At 45.3% G+C, this 12273-nt stretch overlaps 1 protein-coding gene across 8 annotated transcripts in view; it reads left to right on the top strand.

The window, feature by feature from the left end:
- GADL1 (glutamate decarboxylase like 1) overlaps positions 1–12273 on the top strand; it is a 650110-nt gene that overhangs the window by 497245 nt on the left and 140592 nt on the right. For all 8 annotated transcript variants that reach the window (XM_044934156.2, XM_044934155.2, XM_044934158.2 and 5 more), the window contains 4 exons: positions 3622–3748; positions 6471–6561; positions 10190–10296; positions 10982–11097. In XM_044934156.2, the coding sequence (XP_044790091.2) occupies positions 3622–3748; positions 6471–6561; positions 10190–10296; positions 10982–11097 (441 nt within the window). The remainder of the gene's footprint in view (positions 1–3621; positions 3749–6470; positions 6562–10189; positions 10297–10981; positions 11098–12273) is intronic.

The raw sequence follows: 12273 nt of genomic DNA, 5'->3' as shown, positions 1-12273 counted from the left end.
CTAAGAAGTGGACACCTTGGACTTTGATGCAGAATCTGAGGATGAAATAGGTGTTTGTTGTTGTTTTTTTATTTGGCTGCGTCTGGTCTTATCTGCAGCATGAGGGATCTAGTTCGCCAACCAGGGATTGAGCCCAAGTCCCTACGTTGGGAGCATGGAGTCTTAGCCATTGGGCTGCCAGGGAAGTTCCTGGAGTAAGATTTTGATGGGTAGAGAGAACTGGGCCCAGGTGTGTTGCAGAAAGTGGAAGGTGAATGAGGCGGAGAGAGGTATAATAGGGCAAGGTATTTATTACACCAAGGGGCCCCTTCACGTGGAAAGAAGGGCTCATACAGGGCAGTGATGGGAGATAGGATGAGAAGGGTGGGCTTAAAATCCTAAGTTATCAACTCAGTGGCCCCAAGCCCATTGAATTATGGTAGTCATGCAGGGTGGAGAAGGAAATGGCAACCCACTCCAGTGTACTTGCCTGGAGAATCCCATGGATGGAGAAGCCTGGTGGGCTGCAGTCTGTGGGGCTGCACAGAGTTGGACACGACTGAAGTGACTTGGCAGCAGCAGCAGTCATGCAGGGACATGCATCCATGTGAAGCTGGATTGTGATGTTGGAGTTGGGAGAGGGAGGTGAGGTTTTTATGCTGCTGACTTAGCCTACTTGGTCAGAGATTCAATGCGTCCCCTTTCAAAGGTGGCCTGAGGATAGGATGGGTCCCCGTACTTAGTGATGGGCTTCCCACGTGGTGATAGTGGTAAAGAACCTGCCTGCCAATGCAGGAGATATAAGAGACTCGAGTTCAGTTCCTGAGTCAGGAAGAGCCCTTGGAGGAGGGCATGGCTACCCTCTCCAGTATTCTTGCCTGGAGAATCCCAAGGACAGAGAAGCCTGGCAGGCTACAGTCCATAGGGTCGCAAAGAGTCAGACACAACTGAAGCGACTTTGCACACTCACAGCACAGCCATACTTAGTGACATGATTACCTCTGGCTCCCCTCTTTTGTAGACACTCTTCCTCAGCCACTTTTTTTCAATTGAACTGTAACTTACTTTCAGTCAAATGTACTGCCTTTGGTGTGCACTTCTTTGAGTTTTGACAAATCGCGTAACCAGCAACAGAATTAAAACACAGAACAGTTCCGTCACCCCATGTTCCCCTGTGCCCCTCCGTTGTCAGCCTCTCCCCTCACCTCTGGCCCCTGGCAACCACTGATTTGTGTTTGTGGGGTGTTGCTGTCCTTGAAGTTTTTTCATCGACATCACATGAATTCATAGTCCTTCCTTTGCACGGTCACACCCCGTTTGGTTGACTTCTGCCCGCCGTGGTTCATGCTTCTAAGCTCGGAGTTTAATTTCATACCTCTTGCATGATTTGGTGTTTCGCCCTGCTTTCTCCAGCCTCCCTGATCTTGGCCTCCACCCTCTGGAGAGTCCCCTGTCTGTCTCCTCCCCTCCACAGGGAAACTTTTTAAGGATCTTCAACACTGCCCCCTCCCTCCACGTCCTCACCTCCTACGTCCTTGCTTCATGCAATCTGGTCTCCACTCCCACCTCCCTCAGTCAGATGCTCTTGCCAAGCACACCTCCTTGTTGATCCATCCCAGGAGTACTTCCCAATCTCTGTCTACTTTGGCGTCTCTACAGGACCTGAGTGGTGACTGTCTCCTCCCCCGAGCGTCCCTCTTCCTTTGTGTAGTAGCTCTAAACTCTTCCGGGTTGCTCCCTGCCTCTTTGGAGTGTCCTCACCTCACAAGTGAGCTCTTTCCCTTCACCCTTTGCTTACGTGCTGGCGCTGCCCAGGTGAGACCCACACTTTCTACTGTTACTACAGGTTCCCTCTGAGCTGTGTCACTTGGGTCACACTATAATAGATCCGCGCAACTCTGTTTCTGATCTTTTGAAAGAGCTTCAGACCAACTGTTACACCCCCTTTGGATGTCCTGTAGGTGCCTTGGACTAAATATGCCCCAAACTCACCATCCAACCCCACCCAACCGCACCCACCATGAAACCACATGCCAGCTGGAAAGCTCAAGATGGCCTTTGGCTATTCCTTGCCCTCATCCTTCCTGTGTTATTGCTTTCCAGGTTCTATTGATGGCGCATGTTCAATATCTCCAGATATGCTTCATTCCTGAGGCAGCCAGCCTCATCCAGACCACTACCTTCTCTTGCCTGCTTTATCAGAGTAACCCCTTATTTCCAATTTTACTTGGAATCTCCATATTGCAACCAAAGCCATTATCTAAAACTAATATTATCACATGTAATTCCCTTGTCCAAAGCATATCAGTGTTTTTTTAGAGCCACATTCAAACTCTGTAACATGTGACATGAAGCCCGTCACCATCTGAGCCTTGTTTTATCTCTTCATTCATTCATTCAACATGCTGTTGATAACCTCTTGTATGGCAGGCTCTGTTAGTTCCTTGGCATTGGTTAGAAAACTGACCGACACCTCTGCTTTCATGGTGATTGTGTGTCACAAGTGAATTACATGGGGAGGTCACAGGGGCCTGGAAAAAGGAAGAGAAGAAAGAGCTGGGGGGCGGGTACTTCTGGAGGTAGAGTAACACACAGCTTGTGATTTTAAATAAAGAGTGGGGATTGCTGACTTGACAGAGGGACATCTGAGAAGAGTTTTGAATGAAGTGAGGAAGTTAGCTATGAGGAGGTTTGGGTGGAGGTTGCATTCCGGGCTGAGGGTGAAGACCCTAACATGGGAATGCGTCTGGTACGTATAAGGAGTGGAAAGGAAGCCAGGGTGTGGGGTGGGGGGCGCGTCCGTGCCACCGGGGAAACAGATGTACAGGATCAGTGCAGGTCATTGTAAGGACTTGGGCTTTTACTCTGAAGGAAATGAGGAGCCATCAGACATATTTGAGCAGAGGGCTACCTGCGGCTGAGATGGAAGAGGAGCATTCTAGATGCTGACTGCGGGGCTGACAGCAGATGGTGTGGGGCCGGGGGCCAGGGACAGAGACAAGTGGGGGAGCTGTTCCGGGATTCCAGCTCCACTTTTCCCTACCTCCCCCAAGCTCTGAGTTCAAGCCACACCCAGCGGACTTCTCTCTTCAGATGGGCCATGGGTACTCTTGTATCTCAGCCCCTGCTTGTTCTGTTCTTCCTCCTAGAAGGCCCCTTGCATGACCCCCATCCCTTATAATCTTTGCTTGGTTCTTTAGTTGTTGTTCAGTCAGCAAATCATGTCCGACTCTTTGTGACCCCATGGGCTGTGGCGCCAGGCCTCCCTGTCCCTCACTAGCTTCTGGAGTCTGCCCAAGTTCACGTCCATTCACTTAGTGATGCCATCCAACCATCTCGTCCTTTGTCGCCCTCTTCTCCTTCTGCCTTCAACCTTTCGCAGTCTTATTTTGTCCCACTTGGATGTCAGTGCTTTCAAGACTTCTTCCAAAATTGAAGACAAAGTCCCCTGCTTTGTTGCAACAGCATCTGCTTTAGCAGATGTCAGAGCTCTGGCCCCAGGGAACGGTGCTTGCCCGTTTGCATCTCTCTCTCTTCCACTGGTCTGGAAGCTTCACGAGGGTGGGGTTCACGTTTCCTACATCCTCTCCACACCTGGCTCCAGTGAGTGCCCCTGTAACCGTGCTGTTGCCAAATCCCCAGGTCTGTGAGTGGCGGCCTCCTGAAGAGCTGAAGCGGCTTCTCGACTTGGAGCTGAGGGACGCGGGAGAGCCGCACCACCGCCTGCTGCAGCGCTGCCAGGACGTCATACGCTACAGCGTCAAGACCAGTAAGAGCTCCCCCCGCTTCATCTGTGCCGCAGACAGTTCTTCCATTTTCGTTAGCACGTGTTTATCCCATAGTCGGGGCCTCCCCGGTGTCTCAGCAGTAAAGAATCTACCTGCAGTGCAGGAGCCATAAGAGATGTGGGCTCGGTCCCTGGGTTGGGAAGACCCCCTGGAGGAGGGCATGGCAACCCACTCCAGTACTCTTGCCTGGAGAATCCCATGGACAGAGGAGCCTGGTGGGTTACAGTCCATGGGGTCGCAAAGAATCAGACATGATAGAAGCAACTTAGCAACACAGACCTCATAGTAAAGCTGGCTGTCAAATTCTTTATGGATGAGAAACCTGGATGAAAAATAGTGCTTCTGAGGTTTTGACAGTGGTTCCTCGAATCCCTAGTACGGATGTGTTGTCAGGGCCAAAGATAGGTTGATAGAAAAACTGATGGTGTTAAGCAGTCTTATATAAATACTGTCTGCTCTTCGGCAATCCCCATCCTCCATTTATAACCAAGACCAGAAATTATGACTGCTACTTATCATTTCTTATGTTGGTGCCACCTGACAAATGGTAGTTTGATTATAGAATTGGTGGGGATTTTAAATCGTGACCTCCCAGAATATCGCCCCTCAACATGTTCCAGAGACTGCCTTCCTATAAACAGGGATAGATTTATTTGAAGAGTATTCTTAGAGTTGGCAAGAACCAAGTTATTTTATCCCATCTACCAGGATCAAGAGATAAAAACCTTTCAGAAGATACAATAATGCTTAACCACTGTGATCTTTTGTAAATGCATCAACATGATATTTGTTTTGTGCTTAAGTCCTACTCTGACTGACTGCTAATACACTATATACCCAGTGAATAAGTTTCAGAAGTAGGGGAAAAACTTTCCAGAATATGTATTTCTCAGTGTGATGTAAAGGTAATCTAGTACTTAAGACCATACAGGCATTATGCTTTGTGAGTTCTGACACTGAACTAAATTTAGTGGAAAGAACATAATAAAATCCTGGCTAAAAATAATTGGTTTATATTCCCTTAGCAAAGTCTGGTGCATGTATCAAAAACCCAGTTAGCATTTCAAAAGCAGAGATACATATCTCATTATTATAGTGCATGTCAGAAGCACAGAATGACATTTAGTGCAGTAGATTTTTCAGTTTACTGGATATTTTCCATAATGTTACCATGGAAATCAATCATAAATTAACACGGAACTAAAAAAAAACTTATTAAAATTACTTGTAGCAATGTCGGGTTTCCTTTGCCAGATTAGAGGAAGTTTGCCATGTTTTATACGAAAAGACATTTTCTTTTGAGCCTCTTGTTTTTCATTGAACTAGTTTAAAGAGAGAGAAAAAAAAAACAACAACATCAAATGCTTTGAGTTGCTGTGAGAGGTCACTAACATGGTTCCCAAATACCCACATTTCTAAATAGGCCCCCTGCCTCTTTATTCTTCATCATGCTGGGCTTCTTATGATTGAGAATGTCAAGCCAGCTCTTAGCCTGGAGTCTGGTGTGAATATTCACACTGTGTAAAGCCAAGAACCTTTATGAGACCTTTTATAGGAGGGAAAAAATAGAAAGTTGGAACTAAAGTTTTTCAAGTCTTAAAGGCAAGTGCCTTTGAAGCCCGTTGAATCAGAAAGTTTATGTAAGCTGCGCGATGACTCACATCTTACTCCATAGACAGGATGCCAGCTGCACTATAAAAAACGGTCCAATCTGAAAAATTAAAAGGCCACTCACTGCCAAGAGCCTGAAGTGAACCCTGTCAGTAAGTGGAATGTGTTCAAATTAGGGAAATTGACATGGATAATTTCAGAAGGTAAACGTAGCCACAGGCTTTTTGATATGTGGACAGATTGCTCACATAATCCCTTTCTCAGGGTTCTGGTTTGGGTCTGGGTTGTATTTAAAAGGAAACAGGTAGGACTTCCCTGGTGATACAGCAGATAGGAATCTGCCTGCCAATGCAGGGGATAGGAGTTCGATCCCTGGTTTGGGAAGATCCCACATGCTGTGAAGCAACTAAGCCCGTGCGTTACAGCCTGCAGAGCCTGTACACCTGAGCCTGTGTTTCACAAGAGATGCCCCTGCAGAGGGAAGCCTGTGCACGCAACTAGAGAGGACCACCCCCCGGCCGCAACTAGAGAAAGCCTACGTGCAGCAACAGACCCACTGCAGCCAAAAAACAAACAAACAAATAAAAATTATTAAAGGAAAATGAAATAAGTAAACCAAAGGTCTCAAAAAAGTGCTCAAGTTTTGCTTAGAAACGTTCAGTAGACAGGCTTCTTCTTCAACATTTGGTTCCCTTGTACATGACTAGATTAAAAAAATTTTTTTAATTGAGATATAATGTGCATTCACTAAAGTGGACAAATCTTAGGTGCTCAACTCAGTGAATTTGTACATATCTGCATGTAAGTGACCATCACTCATATCAAGGTATAGACCATTCCTGGGACTCCAGAGGCTCCTTAAGCCTGGTGCTAATCAACGTCTCCTTGCCAGAGGTACCCAGAATTCTCACCTCTGTCAGCATCAGTCAGCTCTGCCCCAGATTGAGCATCATGTAACTGGAGTCATGTACTGTATGCCCTCTATATCCAGCTGCTTTCATTGTCTGAAGGATTCACTTATGTTACTGCTGTATCAATAGTTTTCTTTCTTTTTTATTGCTGTGTGGATTAATATTCTGCTTCAATTTACAGACCATCCAAGATTTTTCAACCAGTTATATGCTGGACTTGATTATTACTCTTTGGTGGCCAGATTTATGACAGAAGCATTAAACCCAAGTGTGTAAGTACATTTTACTGGAATTTTACACTGAATATGGATTAGGGATTTTGTTAAGTAGATGAAGTTTTATTTCATGAACTTCTTTTTAATTGTTTCATTTGTACAGTGTCATCATAAATAATGGAAGCGTCTTCTGACACTTAGCAGGATTTAAAGGGCAGTTTGATCTGATAGTGGTACTGTGAGATGGTTAAGGCAGGAATTCTCTCCACTTAACAGATGAGAAAATTGATTAAGCAACTTTTCATTTATTCCTGCATGAAAAGCCATATGTGGGCTAAGGTGCTGGAGAGAGTCTTTGTGTAAAAGCAGATGTTAGCTTTGCCTTCATGAAGCAAGTAGTCTAGATATAGAGATGCTGCATGCAAATTGATCCAAATGATCTGCACAGATTAATGTCATATTTTCAAATGAAGGAGAGGTACATGATGCTATAAATATATATGGGACAATTTTTCCTAGTTGTGCACTCAGGGAAGTCTTCTCTAAGCAGGTGACAGCTAAGAGGTGGAGAATGAGTGGAAGTTAGCTGGGTGAAAAGAGGAGGGAACAGCACGTACAAAACTCTTGTGGCAGGAGACAGCCTGACACATGCCACGAACTGACGGTCAGGGTGGGGAAGCTGAGAAAACTGTGAGGGGTGTTGGGATGAGATTGGAGCCAGACATGGGGACCCAGTGGGCCAGGTTCATGAGTCATTCTAAGTGCAATGAAAAGCCTGTGAAGATTTCCAAATCACTAAGTGACATTTGCTTATTGAAAAGATCACTGGAAATATAGAAAGTGGATTGGAAAGGACCCATTAGGATGGCATTGCCTTAGTCAGGTGAGAGATGATAGTTGCTTGGATTTAGAGAGAAGTGGTAGAAATAGTAAAAAATGTGTTTGGAAGATAAAACAGAAAAGCCTGGATAATATACTGGATCTTGGAAATGGGAACAGGAGGGAAGTTTATAAGATGGTGCCTAGGTTTCTGGCTTTAATAGTTGGGCTGATGGTCGTGTCAGTCATTGAGATGACAATTTTCAAGTATACGGTGGAAAAAGCAAGAGCAGTAATTCAGTTTTCTTTCTTTCTTTCTTTTTAGTAATTCAGTTTTCAATTGTGAGCATTTGTGTTTGCAGTAATTTCAAAATATCTAAGGCTATGCTCTTGAAGAGTTGAGATATACATGGGCCTGGAATCCTGGTATTTTTATGAAATTATAAATTTAGGTGTTACTAGTCATGGATGAGATTCCTTAAGTCAGGCTTCCCAACTCGTTCTGCTCTTTGACTCAACCTGGGAGCTTTAAAAAAAATATTAAAGGAAAATACCACCCCCCCACCCAACAAAGAAAAATCCCAACAGAGACCAAGTAAATCTGAATTTCTGTCACTGTGTCCCAGGCACTGATACATAGTCCAACAAGTGATTTTAATGAGCAGGATGGAGACACTTTCAATAAAATTAAACCAGGAGTGGGAGAAGCACCACCTGCAGGACAGAACATGGAGGGAGGCGAGCAGAAGGCTCAGCCTGGCCTTGAGGGCAACTGACATTCCCTGGTCGGGAGGCACAGGCCCACCTGCAATGGAGGGAGAAGGAGGAGAAAGTCCAGGGAAGTCTGGGGGCCACGGAGGAGAGTGTGTCCAGAGTCCCGTGTTGTTGAGTGTTTAAGACAAAGACTGACAAATATCCCCTGGATTAACAACATGAGTGTCATGGGTGATTCCGTCAGATAATTTTTTGTAGAATATTCAAGACAATCCCAGATACCAGGTTACAATGGGTAGAAGAGATAAGTGGTAGGAAAGATAGTAAAATTACACAATTCCATGACCCTTTCCTTGTAAGTCCTGGGATTTTTCTAACTCCTCATCTGGGTTCTTTTACTGAAATATTTAGAGGCTTTTGAAGTATTAAATTGCTGAACAGGCCCCTCAAAACCTCACTAAGCCATGAGCACATTCTGTATCACCCCCTCCTCCACCTCTGGGTTTATAGTTGAGCTAGTTTCCAAAGCGGAGAAGGCGATGGCACCCCACTCCAGTACTCTTGCCTGGAAAATCCCATGGACGGAGGAGCCCGGTAGGCTGCAGTCCATGGGGTTGCTCAGAGTCGGACAGGACTGAGCGACTTCACTTTCAGTTTTCACTTTCATGCATTGGAGAAGGAAGTGGCAACCCACTCCAGTGTTCTTGCCTGGAGAATCCCAGGGACGGGGGAGCCTGGTGGGCTGCCGTCTACGGGGTCGCAGAGTCGGACACGACTGAAGTGACTTAGCAGTAGCAGTAGTTTCCAAAGACAAATTTAATAGTATTTTTTTAATACTAAAAAGGAAATAATTATTTCCCTTTTATGCGTAATATGTTTTTTTTTTACATATGTCCCCATTTTGCACACTTTTAGTATGTGTTAGTTTCCTAAACATGGTTGAAAATAGAATCTAAATTGTTGAAAAATGATGTAATGTCTGTAGACTGCTTGGCACATAGGAAGGTGATACACAGTAGGTGTTCTTCTTTTTCCCTTCTTTACCAAAGTTTTTTTTTTTTCTTCTAGATGTTAGCATAACTGCATTAAATTCCGTGACTATAAATTTAAATGTGTCTGTTTAGCTTACTTTAGCTTACTTATTTAGAGTACACATTTACTCAGATTCAATTTAGTCACAGAATTGTTGGAGAAGGAGATGATACACAGTAGTCATCCTCCAGCTTTCTGGAGAAAGAAAGAAGTGTTACAAAATGACCTGGTAACTGTCTCAGGCTGGACTTCCTGGGCAGCTGCTCTAGATGGAGCTTAGTGAGCCAGGTGTTTATTAAGGGAAAGCCTTAGGATCTCTGTGGGTGCTGGAGGGGAAGGAAACAGCTGGGCAGAGTTAGGAGTCAAGCCACCGTGCAGGCTCTGAGACCCCACCAGCTGACTCCAATGGATCTCTGGAGCTACCCTGGCCCTGCAGGGTGTTCTGGAGCCGGGAGCTCGTGGCCAGGCCTAGTTGGTCCTCCAGATGGACCAGTCATCAGGTGTGGATGACCACAGGACGTGCCTAAAGGGGTTAACTTAGCAATGCTCCCTGCTGACAGCATTCCAACCCTCAGCCACAAACCCTCACAGCAGGGATCCAGGTAGCACTTTATAGTCAAATCACACTGTAAGAGATGTCCATAGTGCTCTTGCCGTTTGTACCAACACGGGAGTGTGGTGGAGGAAACCCAGGCTCTAGGGCTGACTGCTAGGGTAGCTCACGGTAGTAGCCTAATAAACCTGGTTGCCATGACAATGGTTTTTCCTTAACCAACCTCCAAAACAGCATCCAAAGAGCAAGATGGCCACTGCTCATGGCTAATACAAAGGCTACAGATGCACTGCTTTGATCTCTCCCAATGGAAGCAAAAGTTTTCTGTAAATTAAGACTTCGAAGTAGCTAATGTCCCTAGCGTACCAGCTCCCGGCATTTGTCCAGCCATGACCAGCGCTGTCACGGTCTCTGTGTATTTCTTTATTTCTGAAGGATTCATTTCCAAAGACTCTACCCACACTTCAGCAGCCACTTGGTTTAATAAAACTATGTGCATTTCTTGGAACTCCATAGGGATGGTTTGACTCTAACCATAGAAGTGAAGTGTTTTTTATATCTGTCTAGTTATACGTATGAGGTGTCTCCAGTGTTTCTATTGGTGGAAGAAGCAGTTCTGAAGAAAATGATTGAATTTATTGGCTGGAAAGAAGGGGATGGAATATTTAACCCAGGTAAGTACAATTAGTTATTGCCTCCATTAATGCATCTGCAATTTTATTCCTGCCTTAATATGAGGAACAACTCCCTGCAGATTTCCACATGATGTGAAGTTAGGTATGAATCATGCTACTTGGGGAGGATCAAGTTTGTGACTTTCTCCAGAGTATGATATTTTGTATAAAAGCTACAGAAATGACATACCTGCCAACAAGAGAGATGTCTAAAATTTTGGATTTATATCCAACACAAATGAATTGATCTACTGGTGGCAATTTGAAGGGCTATGATATGTTTATCAAACTTATCAATTCATTTTACTTGAGAAGTTTCCTGAATTGTATTTTGTTTCCCCTACAGTCTTTCTTGGGGACCAGGGAGCAGCACATGCTGTCATTTTATTGATTAAAGACAGAAAGAATATTATTGCTATTAATTGTGGAGATGTGGGTACCAGCCTTACATCCATAGATGGAAGCTTTGAGTTTAGAAAAACTCCGGAATGAGAGACTAGACCAAAACTTCTGGAGCTGGAGATGAGGACGTGTGTAAAAGGAATGGGATGGGGGTGCTCCCTTGACTTTGACAGTCATTTGTCATTAGACAGGCATGCCCACAGCCATCCGTGCCCCCCACTGTGGCTGGTGCTCTGGGGACAATGACGTCATGCTATCCATGTTTCCATTTTTGTTTTCACAGGTGGTTCAGTGTCCAATATGTATGCCATGAATTTAGCCAGATACAAGTACTGTCCTGATATTAAGGAAAAGGGGCTGTCTGGCTTGCCAAGATTAATCCTTTTCACATCTGCAGAGGTAAAAAAAAAATTATTTTTGATATGAGATACAGATTTTCTGAAAATGAACATGTCATGGAAGAGGGCTTGTTGGTTTGAGGGCTCCCAAGGGTGCTTTTTGTCAGCGTGTAAGTCATGCGCCTATGTACAGCGTCGTATTTAATTCCAAAAGAAATTCTGATGCATTTGATATTGTAAGCCCTGGCCACCCTCTTTTGTATATCACCTTTTATTTAAGATTTATAGTCTGTAACGTTATTGGAGAAAAGAGAGCACTTAATTTCAAAGTGCCACCTCTTGTGAATCTCTGCTTTGAGTGTCTCATTTATTAGAATTTAGGTGATTGCTGCTGATCTCAGCTCTGTCTTCTGCTCCCATTTCCTTGTGAAACTGATTGCATTGAGTGGCTAACACGAGGGCCCTTCTAGGAAAGGGAGCTATTCAGTAACAGTGACATCACACAGACACACAAGGGGATGTTACCACAACCCCCTCTGAAGTGAGAGGTCAGCCTGTGGGTGGGGGCGCAGGCCCGGGGCTAGGCTGCCTGGGGCCAGTTCCTGTCTCCACTGCCTACTCTCTGAGTGACCTGGGTAAGTTGATGAATCCTGCTGTAACTCAGTTTCCTAATTTATAAAGATGAGTGTATCAGTCAGCTCTAATGTAACAAATTGCTCCTCAACCCAGAAGCATGCAGCTCTAGCCAGACATGGCCCTCAGGTTTGGGGACAGCCGAGCAGCGCTGGGCTTGCCTGGCCCATGGCTGCTCTGGGCGTGGCTGGGCTGGGCTGACAACAGGGATGCTCCCGCAGGCTGGCCCAGCGTTGTCATGGCAGCGGTGCAGGTGAAAAACAGCACAGAGACACACCGGGCCTCTTGAGTTCTGGGCTCAGAACTGGCACGTTGTCGTTTCCCCCTCATTTTCTTGGTAAAGTGAGTTGCATATAGGAACCCAGATCCAAGAAGTAGGGAAATAGACTTCACCTCTTAAGGAGACTCTCTGCAAAGCTGCCTGGAGAAGGGATTGGGTGCAGGGGGCGGTGAACAGTCCATAAAAACGACCCAGCATCCACGTGAGCTTCGTTATCACCAGAGATCGAATGAGTTAGAGCATGTAGAGTGGTGCCTGGCACATACTAGACAGAAACGTTAGCTCTTTGTAGTAATAGGAGGAGGAGAGGGCTTTCCAGGTGGT

This window comes from Bubalus bubalis, chromosome 21, assembly GCF_019923935.1.
Source record: "Bubalus bubalis isolate 160015118507 breed Murrah chromosome 21, NDDB_SH_1, whole genome shotgun sequence".
NCBI classification, from domain to species: Eukaryota; Metazoa; Chordata; class Mammalia; order Artiodactyla; family Bovidae; genus Bubalus; species Bubalus bubalis.
This window is presented reverse-complemented; position numbering and strand designations above follow the sequence as displayed.